The 23265-nt window shown below is 35.8% G+C and overlaps 1 protein-coding gene across 1 annotated transcript; it reads left to right on the top strand.

Annotated features, from left to right (window-relative positions):
- The first annotated feature begins 119 nt into the window (after positions 1-119).
- Positions 120-23104, top strand: LOC123316306. The gene is made up of 9 exons (XM_044902313.1): positions 120-438; positions 1005-1102; positions 4691-4876; positions 6902-7016; positions 8334-8394; positions 14182-14314; positions 20100-20382; positions 20437-20597; positions 22836-23104. The coding sequence occupies exons 1-9, from the start codon at positions 340-342 to the stop codon at positions 23041-23043; spliced, it is 1344 nt and encodes a 447-aa protein (XP_044758248.1). The 5' UTR covers positions 120-339; the 3' UTR covers positions 23044-23104.
- The last annotated feature ends 161 nt before the right edge of the window (positions 23105-23265 follow it).

Here is a 23265-nt window from a genome sequence, read left to right as displayed (position 1 = left end):
ATTTAATGATCGTAGCTCGTTTATAAATTCATCAATTCCAAGGTCCACTAAACCAAATCGGGAATTGGTTCAAAAATGTATTGCAGCGTCGGCAGTTATTATTATTGCTTCAACGCAAGATATTGCAGGTTAAGTGCTGCGCACCTGTATATTTCTTGAATGATTATGAAAATTAGGAACGCTTTATGATAAGACGTGAATATTTCCATTAGTTCTCGATAGTCTTCCAATTGCTATGCCTTTTTATTTATCTTATCTCTGAGATATCCATTGTGCTGCTACTAATGCGAGTTGTAGAAGGTGCTGTGTTGTTTGTGCTTCGGTTGTGAGTGTGTCGAAATGATTTTGAAGAATCTGGAGTTTGTGGATGAGCTGGATGGCGAGCTGGGGGCGCTGATCCACGAAATAACTCCACATTTTGAGGAGAGTTTGATTAGGGTGAGTTAGGTCGAGGAAAACACTATATAGTCAATATATTCATTTGGATTTTCAACATTAACATATGCAGAGAGGAGAGATTAACTCTTTCCGTTCAGCAATAAAATATTCATCCACTTCTGGCACAAAAAGTTGCCAATAAGTGATCTGCATTTATCACAAACTGTAGGCACCGAAGATATACATGTTGTGTGTTACTCTTTACTCACTCTATGTCATTTTGGTACTGAAGAAGTCTCAGATAAATCAAAACTCTCTACGGAAACTTAGCCATAGAGGAATTGGAATAAATCCAGCATAACTATCCACAAATGAAATACTGCTTAATTATTTAATAGGTCGTAAAAAAGATGTTCATATCACAATATTTAATGAGTTTATTAATTCACTCGCAAATGATTTATGTCACTGACTCAGGGCTTGGTGATATATTATCCACTATATTATCGAATCTGTTAATAATTTATTACTAGGTACCTTCTTCATTCGCCTGTTGTATAGTTAACGACTTCAATGTTTTATTGTGAATGTCTGACTGCATGTAAAAATGCATTTTTATATTTCAGGCATTCAAAAATGATACTTTGTCATACCATAGACAAGAGAAAAAGCAATGCTTCCATACTTTAGACGATGTTATACATCCCATAGGAGAAACAATGATGTAAGTGATTTCTGAGAACAATATTCAATTCCTAACGGCAGAAAAGTCAACTTCCAGGTACTGCAATGTTTCAAGCCTTCTTGGCTCTCAGAAGAGAAATTATTCACATATTACTTCCAAAAGTAAAAATCTGATAACGTTAGAAATTAGTGATTGGCTCCAAAATAATGTTTGGATGTTTGGAGTATCAATAAAAGTAACCGTAGATGCAAATGTGATACATATTCAGAGAGAGCAACTCTTCTAGTAATAAATCTGAGAATATCATCAATCTCGGCTCAACCGTTTGGTCTTGACAAAGTTTTAACTGAACCCATCTTTTTCAGGATTTTTCGAAGGTCAGCTTTCGAGTCATTTATCTCTCAATAAAAGTATCCGTAGATGGAAATGTATACACATTCTGAAGGAGCAACTCTCCTGGTAATAAATTTGAAAATTTCCTCGATCTTGGCGCAACTGTTCGGTCTTGACGAATTTTTAACTGAACCTAGCTTTTTCAGGATTTTTCGAAGGTCAGCTTTCGAGTCGTTTATATCTCAATAAAAGTAATCTTAGATGTGAATCTGATACATATTCTGAAAGAGCAACTCTTCTAGTGATAAATCTGAAAATTTTCTCTATCTCAGTGCTACCGTTCTTTCTGGACGAATTTTTAACTGAACCCATCTTTTTCAGGATTTTTCGAAGGTCAGCTTTCGAGTCGTTTATCTCTCAATAAAAGTAACCGTACATAGAAATGTGATACATATTCTGAAAGAGCATATTTTCTAGTAATAAATGAGAATTTCATCCATCTAGGTGCAACCGTTTTGTGCAACAATTTTACTCAATTTGCATGCAATCTCTTGGGCTCATAGAGGTCTTGTACAAATGAATATTCACCGAATACTCAAGATGATTATTGAATCAGAACTTCCATTGTCTTGAGAAACTGAACATCTCCATCCAACGTTCCATTTCTCTGACATCCTATCCCCGTCAATAAAGTTCATTTCGAACCTATCCACCAGCGTATCATACTGAAAATAAACATTTCCTGCAGCAACCTCAATTTTTTCGTCCTGTCAATTCAGCCTACATCAAACACACTCACCGGTCCATCCACGTACTCTCCTGTTTTCAATGTTTAACAAGACGATTTCGCAGAATGTGTCCAATTAGTTTCTCGAGAGGACACACTCTCCTATGAATGACAACTTGAGTGGTTTTGTTTGCTTGGACGAAGGTGACATTGCCTTCTTTTGTTCTGTCTCCCGCAAGGTTTCTCAGATATGCTGAATAAATATCTTGCAGGAAAAAACCGGGATTGCAGATGTGTCCCAGTTATTTTCCTATGGTAATTCGGAGATTTGGAAGGACTGGGTAGATAGATCGCATGGGAGTATCGATTGTTCCAGTTTATTCGACTGGATTGGATGCAACGTAACGAATTTAATAAATTCAGGAATGCCACAAGATTTTGGCGAATCTCTATACAGAAAGTGTTACATAACGTGCTGGATGCCAATCCCACGAAATGAGAAAAACACTCTTGAAAATGCCAAGTTGAATTTAAAGCTTAAGGAATAGTCGCAGAGACTAAAGAGAGATTTAGGTCACATCTGTTTTGCTAGTGGAGTTTCAGTTTAAATGAATAATGCTTAACAATTATGCTCCTAGAATTCATCGTGCGTAATTCCCTAAACTGGGAATTGTTACATCAGGGTCCAAATTTGCACCAAAATCCTCAAACAGAATCATCTCATACATTCATCATTCAGTATTTTGCAAATTTAAGGCAATATTCCGAAGACCCAATGTGCGTCAAAAACATACTATTCCTTGTTTCGATTGGTTGAACTGTTTTCTCTAAAAATGAATGATAAAACTCATCGAACAATATCTTTATCGAGATGAGACTTGGTATTTCATTGACGAGACTTTTCTCGGTCTCGTAGAGGTTTCGTAGTCTCGTTAATATTTAAATAAAGGAGTTTGCTTGCGAATTTGGAAACTTTGGTATCATTTTTTCTCATTCTTATCACTTTTTTTCAATTTTTTTTATACAAGATTTCAAAAGCTCGAAAAAATAATTTGCATGGACAATTTTATCACAATGATCGAGATCAGATTCATTATTTTCACTCAACTGCAATAAACATATTAAGACGGACGTAATTGGTGAAAACTTTCAGGTTATGTTTATGTAGAATATGAATGAAAATTTCCTAAGGCAATGTCCAAATAGTATACTGCTACTTCAAAAGACTGTTTCTTTCATACATTGTCCAGTGTAATGTCAGGTGCCCTCTCAAAATAGATTCTTTAAATTTCCCCAACTCAATTCATTCAAACAGTTTATAACATGGGCAGATTTTGAATTAACTAGATGGTAGCTAATATGAATGAAACGGCTTGAAAAAGACAAAAAATTAATAACTAAAATGAATGGAATACAGCTGAACCCTTCACAATTCAGTTATGTGAATGAAAGGCTTTATACAGGGTGAGTCTTTGACCCGTACAAATATTTCAAGAGTAGATTATGGAGGTCGAAAAAAAGCCTTTTTCCATTTACATTTTTTTCGAATCGGCTCTGTTTAAAAGACGCAGGCTGTTGAAAAACCATAAAAAAATGTTGTTTCTAGTTATACTTCACAAACGGATTTCTCGAATGAAATGAATTTGGGAATATAGTTTTTCATTTATTTGATGAATCTATTTCGAGCACAAGATATCACCCACGTCTTCCAGTTTTTTCATTATGACCATTACGTCCCATAAAAGTACAAAAAATTAAAAGAACCCAACTCTAGAAACTAAGAAATACGTTATCTAACGAATATTTGAACGTTTTGTAAAATAAAAGTATTCTTCATATTTTCTCGTATAATGCTCAGTTTTCAAGTAATTTGATGTTCAAATATTAATAAGTATCTGTGAAATTTGAAAAATTGGGTAGTTTCGGCTGAATACAACTCTGTTCAAAGGATCCACAGATGTGTAGTGTCACAGATTCAGCTGGTTATTCTGAAGGTAATTTTGTAATTCCAAGGGTGGCACAGCTCATTATGAAAACTTAAAATATCTTTTTATCAGGGCCGAATTTGAAAAAATGGTATAGGAAAACAGTGTTTCTTTTGACTTCAAGAATCTACTGCTGAAATATTTATACGAGTAAAAGACAAACCCTGTATAATAAAGGTACTTAGATTTAAATATTCCGCTTTCACAAAACGTTATGAACCACCAGACTACAAGACTGCCATTCAGCTTTTAATAATAAGATGCGACTTATTTTTTCCTTTCCTCTGTGTGTTTACCGTCAATTCTCCACAGCCTCCATCATTTCGTATCCCAATAATCCTCGTGAAACTTCCTCGACGAATTCCAGGGGTGTAATTAAACGTAATCCGAGACTTTCAAAAAGAAATCGTATACCGAAAAACCTCCTGAGAGCTTTGACGCCGGCATCATTCAAGCTGCCGCTCTGATTCCATTCTCCGAAATTGCACCTCTTTGCTCATTCATCTAATTACAAAAGTAATCGAATCATAAAGCAGTTTGAAGGTGCGGGTAGAATCTGAACTAATAGTCTCTAATTTTCAGCGAACTGCGAAATTTGCAACTAGCTTGGGTCCCCGACTTCAGAATAAATCAATTAAGGGCGCATTTGGGGATGCTCTGTTTGGACTTCCAGTTGAATCTGGGATCCCTGAACGTGGAGGGGGAGTATGGGGCGAACAACGCCAGATTGCAGGAGTTTCTACCTGTTGCACATGAGGGAAGAGCCACGTGAGTATTTTGGTTGCATTCGGTTACGTTACAATAAAATAATACGAGGATGTACTGATATCTAGTTGCCTAGACCAGTTCCATGCATTAAAAAAATATTGCGTTACCATAGCAACGAACAATAACTCATTAGAAGTGTCAGTGTGAAGTTTGAGGTCAAAAGAGTAAAGCAGAGTTACGCAATAAATTAAAAGAAAGAAGATGTTCACCGAAATTGTGGAAATCGAAAAATTTTGGTATCGAGCTATCATCAAGTAGATACCTGTATTTAAAAGGGTTAAGAGGTGAGCAGATTTACAAATATATGCTTAATACCCTTGGTGATCAATGTCCTTCGTATGCAACCGTGAAAAATTGGACTGCAAGCCTCAAAAGAGGTAAATTTTCCATTGAAAATGATGACCGATCGGGAAGGCCAGTTTCTGTGTCAGTCCCCGAAAATACCGAAGCAGTTCACGACATGATTTTATCAGACCGTCGAATTGGGCTTACTGATATCTGAAGTACTGAATATTTCATACGAAGGCGTTCATCATATAGTTCACGTCAATTTGGACATGAGAAAAATTGCTGCAAAATGGATCCCCAAATGTTTCAATGTTGATCAAAGGCGTGCAAGGGTAGAAGCATCGCGTTCGATCTGTGCTCGATTTGAAAACGATGTAGACTTCTTGAACCGAATTGATACTATGGATGAGACTTGGTTACATTTCTTCGATCCAGAAACAAAGCAACAATCGATGGAATGGCGACACTCTGGTTCTCCAAGACCTAAGAAGTTTCGTGTCCAAAAATCTGCAGGAAAAGTTCTTGCTTCAGTTTTTTGGTATTGCCATGGAGTAATCATGATTGATTTTTTGGATAAGGGTACAACAATTACCGGAGATCACTATTCGACATTACTGACCACTCTACCGGGAAAAAATTGAAGAGAAAAGACGCGGAAAGCTATCCAAAGCTGTTTTGTTTTTGCAGGACAACGCCCCTGCACAAAAATCTCATGTTGCCATGCAAAAAATTCGTGATTTATGGTTTGAATTACTAGAACACCCCCCTTATTCACCAGATTTGGCTCCATCCGACTATCATCTCTTTCCTCAACTGAAAAAAAGTTTAAAAGGTCGTAAATTTTCTTCCAACGAGGAGGTTATGAAAGCTGTGGAGGTCTGGTTTGCAGATCAAGAAGAAACATTTTTTTTTGAGAGGTCTAGAGACGTTGCAGATTCTCTGTAATAAATGTATCCAATTAAGAGGAGAATATGTTGAGTAATAAAATATTCTGACATTGAAATTTTGTTTAGTTCTATAGTAGGCTAAGAATTTCCCAATATATCCTCGTAAAACCAATTAAACTCTCCATTATTGTCTCAGAGGAAAACTCTCAATTTTATCAATTCATGAAAAGTATCTCTTAGAATGCCAGGAAAATGTTGCTGTGTTGGTGAATACGATTTCTACACGTGAATTATTTTTGCTGTAAAATTGTAATCTATTGTCGTTCAACTAACAACCTGAATGTTTTTCCCACAGCAACAGCTTTTGTAGGCATATTTAGTCGTATCGTTGTATTTCGATTCTTAGTGTATGTCCCAATAGTTATGAATCAACATGTTTATTATCACTGAATGCTATCTCATCAGTATGATTAAATTTTCGATTAAAACAACTTATTTTTTCGTTATTCTGAAATCTTGTATAGAAAAAAGTGATATGCATAAGAAGAAATGATTGCAAAATTTTCAAATTCGGAAGCAAAACTTTTTCATTCTCCAAAATAATCAGGAGACTACTGCGAGACTCATAAGAGACTCGTGAGAGACTGGAGACGAGTTTGGGCGATTAATATTGATTTTCGCGATAAACGGTAGCATCAAAAGAATGACGTTTATGTTACCCGTCAAAAAATCATAACCCAGTCCATTGCAATATTTATGCTCCGTCTGAAATTCCATCGCTATCTTGATAGCTGTCGAACGACACGCTCAATTCTTCCATTAAAATCTTGATTGTTGGCTTCTCTTTCAGAATCACCTTCAATAACATGACGGCAAAGGGCAGAGTGGGGTTATTCATCAACGACGATTCTTTGTTGCCGGAAAATAACGATACAGTTTACGAGACCAGGGAAGTTGATATAAGGGTAAGTAGTAAGATGACGTAGATGGCTTCGAGGGTTGACTTCGATTAGCGTTTGAGTGGTTCGTTTTGGTGCTTTAAGAGAATTAAGGGGGGAGGTGGAGGTGAAAATGAGTTGGGAGGGTGGATGAAATATTACCAGGCTATATCGGAGTTGGAGAACTTCTTGCGAAATGCGAATGTTAGGAAGTACGAGAAAATATTACAAACTTTGTTATTTCAAGGGGTACAAACTACTTTTTATAACTTTTTTGGCTTCTATAAATCCATCTGAGTATTTTTACTCCTCACTTCTCTATCCCTATTGTTGATACTTCTTGAGATATTAACGGTTAAAAAAAAAAAATGTAGATCCAATGAAATAGGCATAGAAAAGATATTTCATATTCTAGGAAGCTGAAACTTTGTAAATATCTCACTGGGATCTAGAGAATGAGTTTCGTGTAGAAAAAACTTTGTTCGTAATATACAGCGTGTTCCAAAAATCTTCATCCTACCATCCGATATAGAAAAAAATTGATTTTTCAAACAGAACATCCTATTTTTAATCTGATACTTACAGAGAAAATCAAAATATATAGAAAAATGCTCAATTCAGTTGTGAAAATTAATCTTATATCATATAACCTAATGCAGGCGAAACAGTTGAACCTCGAGATTGATGGTATATGACCAACCCTATATACGTCACCTAAACGTAACGGTCCATTGGTTTGATTGGAAAGCGATTTCATTGAATTATCCCATGTCTCAGGTATCCCCAGCTAATTCAATATCTTCACCCTTCGGAAATGTGATCAAGATTTAACCCTAATTACTTCGGTGCTGAACTAACACGTGTGCAACTCCACAAATTTATCAAATTCCCATCCACAGGGGTTCAAGGCTCGATCGAAAAGTTATGTTTTGGCCCGGTTATACCAGTGCATCGGGAAGGGTTGCTTTTCTGGTCTAACACCTACTGATATTTGTTATTGGTTGTTGTGATTATGCAAATTAGTGGTGATCCCAACAGCAGAGAACATTAAATATGCATACTGAGTGGGGTAGAAGTGTTTATCGTTCGAATAGTTATCTGGATTGGATAGTGTTTGATCAGCTATTTCGTGCATGCTATTGAACGTTGCAGTATGTTGAAGGCAGATTGTAGATCGCATATTGCTTATACAGTTTCGTTCAAGATTCCAAGTTTCAATAAAACATGATTTTCTTTAGTGTGTAGTAAAGCTTTGTTAAATAAGTATTTGTCCTACTGTACTAGTGCAGTTGGAAGTATGCCATTGGTCCAGTAACCATCAATTTCATTGAAAATATCTTTCAGGTGAGGTATCAAACCACCAACTCTAGATACATGGAAACTAAGATCTCCAGAAATAATGTAGGTATGTCTTGAGTGTATAAAATGTTGTACTTTTCGAAATTTTCATTTTTTCATTCGTTCAGGAGTTTGTGTTGAGCTGTGTTTTTTTTTTATTTCGTGTTTCACTGATCGTTGCAACTCAGTTGATTTTGAAAATTAGATAGTAGAAAGAAAAAAGAGGGTCTATGATGTATGCATTTTCAGCGATGGGCAAAGCGTTGGTAGATTCTAAAAAGATGTATGTAAAAAATTGTTAAGTGTACATACTCGAGCGTGTCAGATTGAGATACTGCATATATGCCTTACGTGTCTCTGGTAATACATTTTTGTTTATCTGACACTTTGCGTGGTGGAACTGGCCGTACTGAAGAGTTGAAAATGGTAGAAGATATGTTAATTGGACTTAAAGGAAGCTACTTTTCAAATGATTGACAATTCGGATGTGATGCAAAGTCACAGCGGTCCTTCAAAAATGCAAAAAAAATCGTTACTTGTACATACTCCAGCGTGTCAGAGTTTCATATAGATCGTTAATCTCGGTGAAGCAGATGTGTTAACCCATTAATCTGACAATAATCAGAGGGGGGGTTTCTTAATCTGACAGATTGAAGATGATAACAAGACATTTTTTCTAAATAACTCCCTTCCTGTACCTCTAATCGTTTCTGTATTCATTATGAGAGTTGTAGATAATAAAATTCTATAGAACTTTTGTCAGAAGCAATTTTTCATACCCTCAACCGTTTTCGATCTAGAGAGTGATAAGGGCGAGGAGCTTAGCCACACATGCGAAAGTCCAAGGTCACTATAGAAATTCAGTCTAATGTACATTCATCGCCATTTATCTCAGAAACGTTCAAACGTAGAATGAATTGTTTCGGACAAAATTTGTAGGAAATGTTTTGCTCTACAACTTTTATAATGAATGCGAAAACAATTTGAAGCCCAGGAGAGGAGATAATTCAAAAAAACTCATATTTGTGAGCTTTTACGGTCAATTTTTATTGTTTCGGCTTGATGAGACTGTCAGATTATTATTTTTACGTTATTTTTGAATCATTAGCTTCAAATTAAAAAAAACCACCGCGCTGGAGAATGTACACGTGACTTTTTGCAAGTTTGGCACCCTCCCACAAATTTTCGTCACGTTTAAATTGTTAGATTAAGAGAATATATACTTTTCAACATGTAATTTACCATATATATCTTAACTTGACACGCTCGAGTATGTACAATGATCGTTTTTTTTTTTACTATTCTGACAGGCTGTCCTAGACAATTCCCCCTATATACAGGTCTAATTTTTGGCAGATTTTCAATCAAAATTGAGGGTTAGAACGAAAAACAATACCTGACTGATGAAACTGAAAAAACTAGGAGATACAAAACTACTCAGATACTATTTCAAACGGTCACAAAACTCCTGTACTTAATTTTTGTGGAGCAGTATATATGTTACGGCTAAAGATAGGTGTGAACATAAACTTAAGATTAGCCGGCTAATCTTAGGTTTAGCTTCGGATATTCGCTAATGTTAGTTTCTTCTATCTTTAGCCGGCTAAACTTAAGTGTAACCACAGCCCATCGGCTAAAAATGTCGAAGCTAATAGAAAAGAAGAAAAGTATTGACAAGGCTTGTGGGGCGCAAATTTTTGGCAATTAAAATTTTTTTAAGAAATAGTAATATAATCAAGCTACTAATGCAATGTTTTTTTTTTGTATTAATTTCGCATATTTTTAATAGCAGAAAAGCAATATATTTGGCAGTTGAGAAATTGAGAATGAACATATATGTGTTTCTACCTTGTCTCAACGTATTCTTATTAGCGAATCTAAAAATCTAAACCCCTGATGACAAAATTTGAGACGAACATGCTATTTTGAGTGTGAGGAAAAACTGTAGAGTAAATGGTTATCTTTCATCTTTCATCTTGTTGTTATTCATAATTTGCAAGGGAATTCAACGAGAAAAAGGGAGACAATGATGTCGCGAACTTCTTCATCAAAATACGAGCTTTTTTGCATATTTCAATCCTAAAAATTGAAACAAAAACGTGGCCGCGAGCGTTTGTCTTCTACCATCCGACCATTCAAAAGACCCTCCGCATATCCATCGAATACATTTTTAGCCGTTTCGTTTTGGGTAATGTGCACATTAGCCGGCTAAAGATGAAATTCCCTAATGTAGATGAATATTTTATCCAACTTTAGCCGGTCCTCGAATATAAACCTAAGTTTAGCCGGCTAATCTTAAGTTTATGCTCACACCTATCTTTAGCCGTAACATATACACGACATGACATATACAGTCCCTGGCCAGTTTATTAGACGCACTGAGGATTTTTTTTATATTTACTGGTATTGCCCGATGAAAAAGCAGAATATTTGAATTTTATTTCCACAGAATGTCAGTTTTATCTACGACTCTCATTAAATTGTTCTATTTGGCATTTATTTTTGATGTTGTAGTATTAGTACTTAAGTATGAATCAGTACTATGTCTTCCAGTGGACGTCATGCATTCTGCAGGTTCGGACGTTATTTCGATAATCCACATATGAAATCATTATCTTCGAATGCAGCAAACCGAACAATTCTGCATTGATAGTATGAAACTCTCATAGCTACACAGGGTGGCTCAGCAAAATATTAGAATTTCATGTTTAATCATCAATAAATCAATATTTTTTATTGAATATGATATATTATATGTGAAAACCATTTACAGAAGAAGTATATGTAACATATACATTCAATTTAATAATTCAATATTGAGATTTTGCATCGAATCAATGCGTCTAATAATATGGCCAGGGACTGTAGGTCAAGTACCCACCTCTCTGTCCATTCCAGAGATTTTGACGAATTCCGGGCAGACCAAAGCAGCTTTGTCGAATACTTGCCAGTAAAACAATCGTACCTCCCATTTCACGACAATACGAAACGAATAAGAATTGTTATCATGAAATGCCAATCGATTCCTTCTATTACTTTCGGTAAGAACTTCGTAGAATGAGGGATTATGTGACAAATCTCGAATGTACAACTCGATGATATCATCGTGGAGTTGAACGGACAAACAAGGGGAACTAGGGATAGAAACATCCTTATAAACCACTTGAAGAGGACGATTCACAAGCGGTCGATTCCCCTTAAATCCGCTCTCCAAACAGAGTTCCATACAGGAATACCTCAATGTGAAATGTTCGACCAAATAGGGGAAGTCTCACAGTCCTGACGATGGGTTGCTTTTCAGATTAATGAGAAAATGGCCTCCGACTGAAATTATCATCTCTACGGCCTGAAAGAAGGCGGCAATTTGCTTGAGAGCTCTCTAGAGATCGAATAGAAGAGAGTAGCAGTTTATTTTCCATATCACTGGCACATACGAGGATATATTAAAAATTTCTTAGCCTACTATAGAACCAAACAAAATTCAAATGTCAAAATATTTCATTACTCAACATATTTTCCTCTTAATTGGATACATTTATGACAGCGGACCTACAACGTCTCTAGACCTTTCAAAAAAAATGTTTCTTCTTGCTCTCCAAAACAGACCTCCACAGCTTTTATTACCTCCTCGTTGGAAAAAAATTTAGGTCCTTTTAAACTTTTTTTCAGTTGAGGAAAGAGATGATAGTCGGATGGAGCCAAATCTGGTGAATAAGGGGGGTGTTCTAGTAATTTAAACCCTAAATCACGAAGTTTTTGCATGGCAATATGAGATTTGCGTGAAAGGGTGTTGTCCTGAAAAAACAACACCTTTGGATGGTTTTCCGCGTCTTTTCTCTTTAATTTTTTCACGTAGAGTGTTCAGTAATGTCGAATAGTAATCTCCGGATATTGTTCTACCCTCATCCAAAAAAATCAATCATGATTACTCCATGGCAATCCCAAAAAACTGAAGCAAGAACTTTTCCTGCAGGTTTTGGACACGAAACTTCTTAGGTCTTGGAGAACCAGAGTGTCGCCATTCCATCGATTGTTGCTTTGCTTCTGAATCGTAGAAATGTACCCCCAAGTCTCATCCATAGTAACAATTCGGTTCGAGAAGTCTACATCGTTTTCAAATCGAGCACAGATCGAACGCGATGCTTCTACCCTTGCAAGCTTTTGGTCAACATTCAAAAATTTGGGGATCCATTTTGCAGCAATTTTTCTCATGTCCAAATTGACGTGAACTATATGATGAACGCGTTTTTATGAAATGTCCAGTGCTTCAGATATCCGTTTTAGCCCAATTCGACGGTCTGATAAAATCATGTCATGAATTGCATCGATATTTTCGGGGACTGACACAGAAACTGGCCTTCCCGATCGGTCATCATCTTCATTGGAAAATTTACCTCTTTTGAAGCTTGCAGTCCAATTTTTCACGGTCGCATACGAAGGACATTGATCACCAAGGGTATTAAGCATATCTTCGTAAATCTGCTTACCTCTTAACCCATTCAAATATAGGTACTTGATGATGGCTCGATACCTCAATTTTTCGATTTTCACAATTTCGGTGAACATCTTCTTTCTTTCAATTTATTGCGTAATCTGGTTTACTTTTTGACCTCAAACTTCACCACACTGACCCTTCTAATGAATTATTGTTAGTTGCTATGGTAACGCAATATTTTTTTTATGCATTGAACTGGTCTAGGCTAACTAGATATCAATACACCCTCGTATAATACACTTATATACATCAAAGAAAAGAAAACATCTCAGATGTTGGGAGCATATAAGTGCAAACTTTCTCGAACATTCTCAACGTCATACATATCCTAAAAGAGTGGACTAAAAGAGTTACTCTTGCAGTAATAAATCTCGAAATTTCATCCACCTCAGTACAACTTTAAATCACCCCATCTTTTTCTGAATACCAATCACTTTTGACGATTTGTTTCCTTTACTGGTAACTTGCGTAGGCGTCTCTGAATTTTCTGGTTAGAAAAATTCGACTATTTTGGCTAGAAAAATATTTGAGTACATCCAGGATCATTACTGGTTTCTTTTTAAGGTCAAAAAAGAAAAATTTTTCCAACAATGATTATTTATTTTTGATCTGACCCAAAATATAAGCCTTGATCAGAAATGAAAGAACGAAGATCAATGAAAACGTATTAAATTTTCAATAAAGCCATCTAATGATCAAATCTCACTCGAATATTCGTCGGTTGCTGAATGGAAGTAGATTTAATTGAAAAACTTCACACCGCAAAAGGGCAGAATCCAGTAACTTTGATGTTGGAAGTCCAGCAATTTTTTTCATTCATCAGTCGGTTGAAACATGGAGTTTACGTAACTAATGAAAAACTGACAATTTGTAGGAGTTGACGTTAATTTAGGTTTTGTCGGCATTAAGTGGCTTGAGTTTTTTATTCCAGTCGGAAGGAATGTTATCAGATAAAAGCTCACAAAGCCTTTGTTCAGGCAGAGTTCGTTATTTAGCTGAATGTATTCGATAAAACTTGAGCAGGATGTTCAGAATGATTCACACAAAAAAGCAATGTTTTCTTCCAGGAAAACCGGGATATTGATTTAATAATATTCTTTTTTACTTCATCAATAGCTTAACATCTGAAAAAAGGAATGGATCATGAAAAAACAATGTAGTATTTGAAGATATACCCAGAATAGTCCGAATCAATACAAATCATTTCGCAGATGCATATTCGGTCCATCAACATCCCAATTTATTCCAACCTTGGCTTCAAAATACATTTTCATTTAAACTTCTCATCTTCAACCCTAACTTCGAACAGCTGACAAGTAGCATTCCTTCCATTTCCTCATACACGATTTCATATTTCAGAAGAAACTCTGGGAATATCAATGTGGAGTCAGTTGACACAAATCCTGACAGGATTACTAAGTAGTCAGCTGAAGAGAGTGCTCTCAGAATTCTCCCTCAGTGACCTCTTTGGGGATAAGATGGAACATTTTAGGCAAGTATGATCGGAATGAGATTGAATAATGAATAATCACACAAATGTGCTCCAATGCGCAAGGTCTTTTTCAACCAGACATTGGGCCATTTGTTTAGAACATCTCTAATTCATTGAATATTATGCTTGCTACGCTTTTTTGTGTTTTTTTTTTCAAACTCTACTGCAAATGAATGAACAAAGAATTAAACTCAATTCCACAACTATTAATCCAGCTTATGGATGACAACAGCTTTTTCCTCGATTTGTTATTCATCTATTCCATGAAAAAGCCATAGGACTACTTTTTTTTATAACCGTCCTATGAGCAAACGCAATGTGAACTTGAAGAAATTGCTGTCTAAAGGACATTTCCACAAGGAAATGTGTTTTGTACTTCATTCCAAGGGCACAATAGCTTTAATTTGAGGTGTTTCAGGCATTTATACAGGGGGGGGGGCTTATATATTGCCACAATACAACAAAATAAAAAAAATCACTTGCTGTGATTGTGTGAATTTTTATATCAGAGTTCTATCTAAGTTAATATGAAACTTTTGTCGAAACCAGAAGTTTAGTGAGGAATGAAATTATTTTCTGGTAAACCAGAAACAGAAAGAATGCTGAGTTTTCGTGAAAAACACCTCATCTAACTCACCTTCGTTTAGTTTGCATTTTCCCCTATATGTTGAGCATCAACTGCAACAAAAGAGAAACATCAGCTCAAATAATCAGGCGATCAATTTCATAAAATGGGATGAAAGATATACCTTATACAATGCATATGCAGATATGGTAGGCATGTCATATTAAAAAGTGATATTTTCTGTTTGATTTCTCTCAAAATATTCAAATTTGAAAACAAAATGCAGCCTAACATGAGTTTTTCCCTTCAGAGTGAAAAAAATGGGATTTCTTGTATAGGAAACACAAACACTGAATAATTGGATCAGGCAAATTTATAAATATATAAATTTATTTGATACAATGGTATCAATTATGCTCATCAGCATATTATTGATTTTGTTTTAGCATTTCTGCTGCAACTTTTTTCTTTCACTTTGCATTTTGTCAATTTTGTCTTGTAGGTATATATAGGTTCATATTTTGGTGGTTTCCTTTTACTCTGTACTTGGATTTGAAAAGTTTATGAGATGGCTGAAAATAATAATGTGGAAGGTTCATAGTTGTATAGTTTTCGAAGGCCTATCTTTGGAAAAAACTATTGAAAGATTACACGTACTCCGATCACACAAAGTACAGGGTGGGCAAAATTCGTTGTCTACTGAAAGGATCTCGAGAACTATAGCAGCCAGAAGAAAACGGATGACACATTTCCGAGCTCTTTTTTGGAGAAACAAAGAATGGTGAAACCGCAGCCTCCTACGGTACTTCGTTTTTGAGTTTGACAATTTCCTAAAGTTCTCATAACTTTTTGTTTTTGAAGTTACAAATCTGAAACTTGAACCTTCTACAGACTTTTTTTCACGTAGAATCCACTGATGTGGCCAACATATTTTTTCGTTTCTAATCATTAGGTGAACTTTCAATTTTTTAAATGCAAAGTTTTATTGAATTTGTTATTTTCGAATTGGAAAAAAATCTTTTTCAGTAGATTCTACGTATTTGAAAGTGCCTAAGAAAAATCCAGTTCCAGTTCTGTAACTTCTAAGACAAAAAAGTTATGAGAACTTTTCGGAATCGTCAAAATCTCAATTTTTGTTTATAATTATAAACAAACTCGAACTCTCAAAATGATAAGCCGATTCTGTTTTCAAATTTGGATTAGTCATAAAAAAAGAGCTCGAGAATGTGTCATCATCGGTAGACAACGAATTTTGCCCACCCTGTACTTATACTCAGTAATCTAAATAAAACAAATGCCATAATATTAAGCAGTTTCATCGCGAAACACATTTACAACAACCCGAAAACCGTTAATTGATGTTCATTATCCTGGAAACACACCATTACATAAAGCTACGACCCATTTGGGCTAGATATTCGATAGTATTCAGAACCATCCAGCATGGTGATGCTGTATCAATTATTGCTCTCTCCCTTCATTTATACACCTACAACAGAACTCTACTGATTTCAGTGGAAGAGGAATCTGTCAACGTTTTACAAGTGTGGTCATTTATTATTGAGATTTCGGAGAATTTGAATCCTATACAATAAAATGCTATTCACTCACAACTGATTCCTCCCACCTTCACATATATGGTCTTCCCCATGAAATGAAACTTCAAACCGAACACGAAGTAGCTTTCAACCTCGCACAACTACGAACTGACACAAAATTAGAGCATTATCTCCCGAAGGATCACCTTGAAGGTGTTCCAATTATCCCGCTAGAGGAAAAACCAAAGGGAGGCACATTTTGCTGACACGCAGGATATTAAAAGCTATTTTCAGAGGATCGCCCTCCATTTTCCACCCCCACAATCACATGAGCGAAGACTGAAAAAGATTAGTTTTCTTTGGAATCTGCTCGCGAGCACTATTCAAATCCGGCCATCAAAGAAAGTGAACTTAATGAAAAAACCTCCTGCCACGAAACAAATTCCCGCTGAAAAAATTTCATCTCATGGTGTGGGCTGATTTGATTGAAGCTGCAGTAAACGTTTTCCGTTCAATTATATTGATAGCGGGAGAATATTGGATTGGAGGCTGTCTGGCTCTTTTGTTAGGAGATTCCCCCAGTCTTGAGAAAATAAATACTGTTTGGAGGGAGGCTGCTCTAACCATAGGTATTTTTTTTAAGGGCAACCCTAAATGATTGTGCCACAATGGATATTGTTCAACTTATTGAATTAAAATTTTGATTTCTTCTCTATTCTGAGAGATACAATAGTATATAACATTACTAGCAAGGTAAGAGTGTTTTCACTGGCGAATGGAGGATATAACTGACGAGCCGCAGGCGAGTCAGTTACCTGCTTGAGCCAGTAAAACCCGTTACCTTGCGTGTATTGTTTTATATTTTATTTGTTTCTCATTTGTAAAAAGGTTAGATAAATTCCGAAAAAATCTCAATAATTTGTCGCAAATGTCTTAAGCTATGGAAGCGTTGCCATGAACATGTCTGTTTATTTTTCTTTACATTTGTTTTGGCGAAAGCGAAAATGAATGTACCAAAAGAAATTATAGAGGCAGCCAGAAGTGTAGCTTCAAGTTTATTACCCGCAAAATCAGCTTCAAGGTACGAGCGAGAATACGACGACTTCAAAAAGTGGCAAAACAAAAATAGTGTGATTGGGGTAACTGAAGATGTTTTGTTGGTCTACTTGAATCAACTATCAGCTAGATTCAGCCCTAATACTTTATGGGCAAAATGGTCTATGCTGAAAAGCTGCTTGGAAATGAAAGAAAATGCCCCTGTTCGCAGGTTTGTTTTCCTTAAAAAATTTATTGAAAAATATGACGTTTAGTTGTCATTTGCAGATTTCAAAAGGTAATAGCGTTTCTGAAAAGAAAAAATGAGCGTTATACGCCAAAAAAGGTCAAGGTATTAAGTAAAGAAGAGGCTGAACAATTTCTTTTACATGCTCCTGATGACCAGTGGTTGCTGGCGAAAATTGTAACAATATTTGGGATTTTTGGATGTTGTCGATGTGACGAAATTCTCTCCTTAAACATGAATGATGTAGAAGATATGGGAAAATACGTTATTGTGACATTGCAGCAACAAAAAATTTAACAACAAGAAGATTCACCATAACCGACGATGGCTGCAGCTTCAAGCCCTGCATGTTATACAGAAAATATGTGAATCTTCGACCTCCTGGAACAGAAAGCCTAAGATTTTTTTTGACATACCGACATGGACAGTGCATTTCCTTTAATGCTGGCCAGCACACTATTGGTGGTGTCCCAAAGCAAATAGCGAAATATTTAGGTTTAAAAGACCCAGAGTTATACACCGGCCACTCTTTTCGCAGAACTGGAGCCACTATGGTTGCGGATTCGGGTGGAGATACTTTAGCACTAAAGCGTGCAGGAGGGTGGAAGAGCACCGAAATTGCGATGAGTTATGTCGATGATTCGGTCAACAAAAAAATCGAAATGTCTAGCAAATTATTTGGTAGTAAGGAGACTACAAATGTTCTGTAGTCCTAGAGTTCAGCAGTTTCTGAGTCAACAGATGGTTCATCATCATCAGTATCAACTTTTTCATCATCAAAAATCTATGTTACTGGAAATACCAATTGTACCATGATTTTCAACATATATGACGATAAAACAAAATTTTCTAAAGTGAATAATACTACTAACTGGTAAAAATTTTGCAAGTTAACTTTCAGTTTTACAAGTTAGTGACTTGATAAAATAAACTTTCTGGATTAATATTGTGTTTTTGGAAACTGACGTTTACAAATGAGAAACAAATAAAAAGTTTTTTTCGTAAGATAGTGACTGCTAAATTACCTCAAATGAAATTATCAAAATTGGAAAATAAATGGCTTATTCAATACCCTTTTTTCATCTTTCATCGATTACTAACCTACGAAAAAGGTACATTTTCAATAAAACTTCAATTTCAATTCAAAATATTGATACATAATTTCAAAATGCATTACCTCTGTGAATAAAGCTCAATTAAGAAGAATCACAAATAAAATATGAGAAAAAACACAAAGAATAACCATCCGTTGAAAAACCACATGTATACTCAAATCGAACTACAAAGTTTTTTCGCATATCACTCTTTAACACTTGACAAAATGAAGTGAAGTTCAAAAATCGATATTTCTAAGAATACCCAAATTTATGCATGGACGATGACCAATATTTCTAGTTTCCAACTCGATCTTGATCCCTAATTAACATTTATATCTTGAAATTTTCCATCTGTGAGAGGGCACAAGTCATAACATATACATCTCCTAAAATGTATGTGTTGTGAATACACAGAGTGGATCAGATCCTGAAGAGAAATTCATTTTATCCGTATTTCTTCATGTGTTTTGTCGAAAAATCCACGAAAATTGAAATTAAGTACAGCAGTATCTAATTTTAGAGAATAACGAATGTCAAACACGTACTTTCAATATGGTTTAGTTACGAATTTATGAAAATAAAATAATCTCAATTTCAGGAGACATGTTGCATCAAAACGAGCTTCGTGAATATTCATATCTTTGAGTGTTATTATACAGTGTTCTCCTCTCAACAGCATGAATCGTCTAAATTGTATGATCAGAGCACAAGTCTATATTATGACCTTTGATCCCAAATATTCAAATTCGGGAACTCATTTACCTCTCGACATGTTTCCATATTCATGACAGTGATGTTTGAATACAAGAACTTAATTTCAGACTATTTATCTGAAACTGTCAAGTCTAGTTAACTTGATTGTTGATCGTTATTATATGTGGTGATACAGGATGTTTCAAAATTCGATATAATAATTTTGGGAGCGTATTCCTTGAATAATTCCAAGGATGAATGTTATACAGGGTGAGTCATTGACTCGAGAAAATATTTTAATAGTAGATTCTTGATGTCCAAAGAAACACTTCTTCCTATACCATTTTTTCCGAGAGAAAAAAGTTTTTCTTTTGGCCTCAAGAACCTACTGTTAAAATGTAATAGTCAAAGACCAAGCCTGTATAAATATAGGTCCGCAAACTCTAAATTACGAAGTTTCAACAAAAATTTTTCATTTTTTTTTCAGTTTTTTCTTTGTAGCTCCTGAAGTTTCTGACATATTTGACTCAAATTTGAAGCATGCATTGATCTGAACATTCGCTGTTGTTGCCATCCAATGATTTTTAAATTTTTTCTCCATTATTTTCAGGAAACGTGAAAAGGAACTCATACATAAGTCGAACCGACTAGCAGACCACCTGTTATGTTCTGCCAAAGATTTCATCGTACATAATGACTTCCGTGAAGTGTTCACACCAAATTACGATATCATCTTCAGAGGCAAGCCCACGAGCATCAGTCTTGGTAATTTGAGGACTTCTCAGGGCGATCTCAAAGACCTGTCGACATTAAATCGACAGAAATGTTGGAGCTGTTATGCGAACGACAAGGAATTAATATTTTTTGGATTCTTCTCGCTGAAAATTTTCAAAGTGAGTTCGCTCAAGGATCACGCAGCATCTCTTATTCCTCTCTTCGTATTCTAGCATACTTATCGAGTTTACGAAGCTGAGTTTGAGTCAACCAAAGTTTCAGGAAGTATCAATATGTCCGTCCACAGAAATGGCATACTGTTCAGGGTCAAATTCTTGAGGAATGACACTACGTGTGAATATGTCATGGAGGCTGTGGAGCTTCAGGATGTAGGGTAAGTATTGACTCATTTGCCCTAACAAAACTACGTGGAGTTTGACGGAAAATTGCGATGCCAGCAATTTCATAACTTCTGTTGGATAGTAGGTAAACCTACGCTTACTGATGAGGTATCATCTCTTGAAGAACAATGCTGACAAAACATCATAAACACCATGCTTAAAACTCAACAGAAGGAACAGAGCTATCGATAGATTTTAGTGGTGAAGGAAATGTTGATTCGTCCAACCGTATGTCACAGGAGATCGAAGAAATTCGGGAATACATGAGTACTTTTGTATAATAATGATACTGGATGTCTATAGCTCCGATACAATCGAGCAGAACCTACCCTGAACTATTGTGAAGCATATAAAAATACTGCACCATTCATTTCTCATGGTAAAGAGGATTTTTTTCCAAACAGAATCTGAATCAAAGCTCCGAAAATGATCTGACTGTTATTTTATCCAGCTATAAGTAATAACAGGAATCTAATTAATTCCGAAGTGTCAGTGTATCACTTCTGGCATCCCACAGTACGCGGTGGTCGAAATCAGATTGCACTGAAGCAATTAAACGTTTCTACGGTGGTTTGTGCTTCGGTTTCCGACCATTAGGGAAACATCAGCCAGAACGGCTTCTAATTATACGGAATTGTATAAGTGACATTCGGATTATCTTTCATTGGTTCCATTATGTGACCTCATCTCTTAGTTTCCGGTTGTAAACTTTGAACATATAAATCAGTCGGATTTTTTAGTGGATCACGTATTCAATAGCTAGAGAAATTGAATTTCATTTGGACTCCAGAATTATACGAGGATGTATTGATATCTAGTTAGCCTAGACCAGTTCCATGCATAAAAATAATATTGCGTTACCATAGCAACGAACAATAACTCATGAAGGTGTCAGTGTGAAGTTTGAGGTCAAAAAAGTAAACCAGAGTTACGCAATAAATTGAAAGAAAGAAGATGTCCAGCGAAATTGTGAAAATCGAAAAATTGGGGTATCGAGCCATCATCAAGTACGTGTGTATATATTTAAAAGGGTTAAGAGTTAAGCAAATTTACGAAGATATGCTTAATACCCTTGGTCTGTCCTTCGTATGCGACAGTGAAAAACTGGACTGCAAGCTTCAAAAGAAGTAGATTTTCCATTGAAGATGATGACCGATCAGGATGGCCAGTTTCTGTGTTCATCCCCGAAAATATCGATGCAGTTCATGACATGATTTTATCAGACCGTCGAATTGAGCTAAGACGGATATCTTAAGCACTGAATATTTCATACGAACGCGTCCATCATATAGTTCACGCCAATTTGGACATGAGAAAAGTTGTTGCAAAGTGGATCCCCAAATGTTTGAATGTTGACCAAAAGCGTGTAAGGGTAGAAGCATCGCGTTCGATCTGTGCTCGATTTGAAAACGATGTAGACTTCTTAAACCGAATTGTTACTATGGATGAGACCTGGGTACTTTTTTACTATCCAGAAACAAAGCAACAATCGATGGAATGGCGACACTCTGGTTCTCTCCAAGACCTAAGAAGTTTCGTGTCCAAAAATCAGCTGGATAAGTTCTTGCTTCAGTTTTTTGGGATTGCCATGGGGTAATCATGATTGATTTTTTGGATAAGGGTAAAACAATAACCAGAGATTACTATTCGACATTTCAGACCACTCTACGGGAAAAAATTAAAGAGAAAAGACGGGGAAAGTTATACAAAGGTGTTTTGTTTTTGCAGGACAACGCCCCTGCACACAAATCTCATGTTGCCATGCAAAAAATTCGTGATTTAGGGTTTGAATTACTAGAACACCCCCCCTTATTCACCTGATTTGGCTCCATCCGACTATCATCTCTTTCCTCAACTGAAAAAAGTTTAAAAGATCGTAAATTTTCTTCCTGAGAGGATGTAATAAAAGCTGTGGAGGTCTGGTTTGCAGAGCAAGAAGAAACATCTTTTTTGAAAGGTCTAGAGACTTTGCAGGTTCGCTGTAATAAATGTATGCAATTAAGAGGCAAATATGTTGAGTAATAAAATATTTTGACATTGAAATTTTGTTTGGTTTATAGTAGGCTAAGAATTCTTCAATATATCCTCGTATGTAGTTTTTATTTGTCACTAGCACAATTTATAGGGATTGACTTCTAGACTGTAACATTCTGATTGCTCTTTCTTGAAGTCACTTATCTCTTTGTGTTCAATATTTCGTTGAAATTTTCAATGACGATTTTTCATTTCAGAGATATCGATGTGGACATATCCGGACTTGCTTCACTTGGATGGTTACACCCCAGAGTCGTTTCTTGGACCATTGCCAACTTCAGACATCAAGGAAAGAGGGTTTTGGAAAAGCTTATAAAAGAATCATTTGACTATGCCATCGAAGAAATGAATAAAGCTAATGAATACCCAGATACTGTCGAAAAGTTTGATAATAAAGTTACTTGAAGAAAACTGCTCGTGACTTATGGAATTGACTTCATCTGATTCATCAAAATATAACTCCTTTGCATCTGAAAAAAACATGAAAATATTCGTCCACAAATATTATTGAGAAGCATATATTTTTCTTTTTAGTTGGGAATTGTTGACTTTTGTCAGAGATCTTGGTATTATGAGGGCATTACTGTTTTTTCGTTATTTGGATGACTTATTCTAGATTTCCTAGAC

Source organism: Coccinella septempunctata, chromosome 7 (genome assembly GCF_907165205.1).
Source record: "Coccinella septempunctata chromosome 7, icCocSept1.1, whole genome shotgun sequence".
NCBI classification, from domain to species: Eukaryota; Metazoa; Arthropoda; class Insecta; order Coleoptera; family Coccinellidae; genus Coccinella; species Coccinella septempunctata.
Note: the sequence above shows the minus strand (reverse complement) of the source record. Positions and strands in the feature narration are given on the sequence as shown.

What these genes read in the sequence shown, in the direction of transcription:
- LOC123316306 (XM_044902313.1), top strand. Translation starts at nt 340, where the DNA reads ATGATTTTGAAGAATCTGGAGTTTGTGGATGAGCTGGATGGCGAGCTG. An exon ending in TTGAGGAGAGTTTGATTAGG is followed by an intron (nt 439 to 1,004) that starts GTGAGTTAGGTC and finishes TTTATATTTCAG; the next exon opens with GCATTCAAAAATGATACTTT. An exon ending in CCCATAGGAGAAACAATGAT is followed by an intron (nt 1,103 to 4,690) that starts GTAAGTGATTTC and finishes TCTAATTTTCAG; the next exon opens with CGAACTGCGAAATTTGCAAC.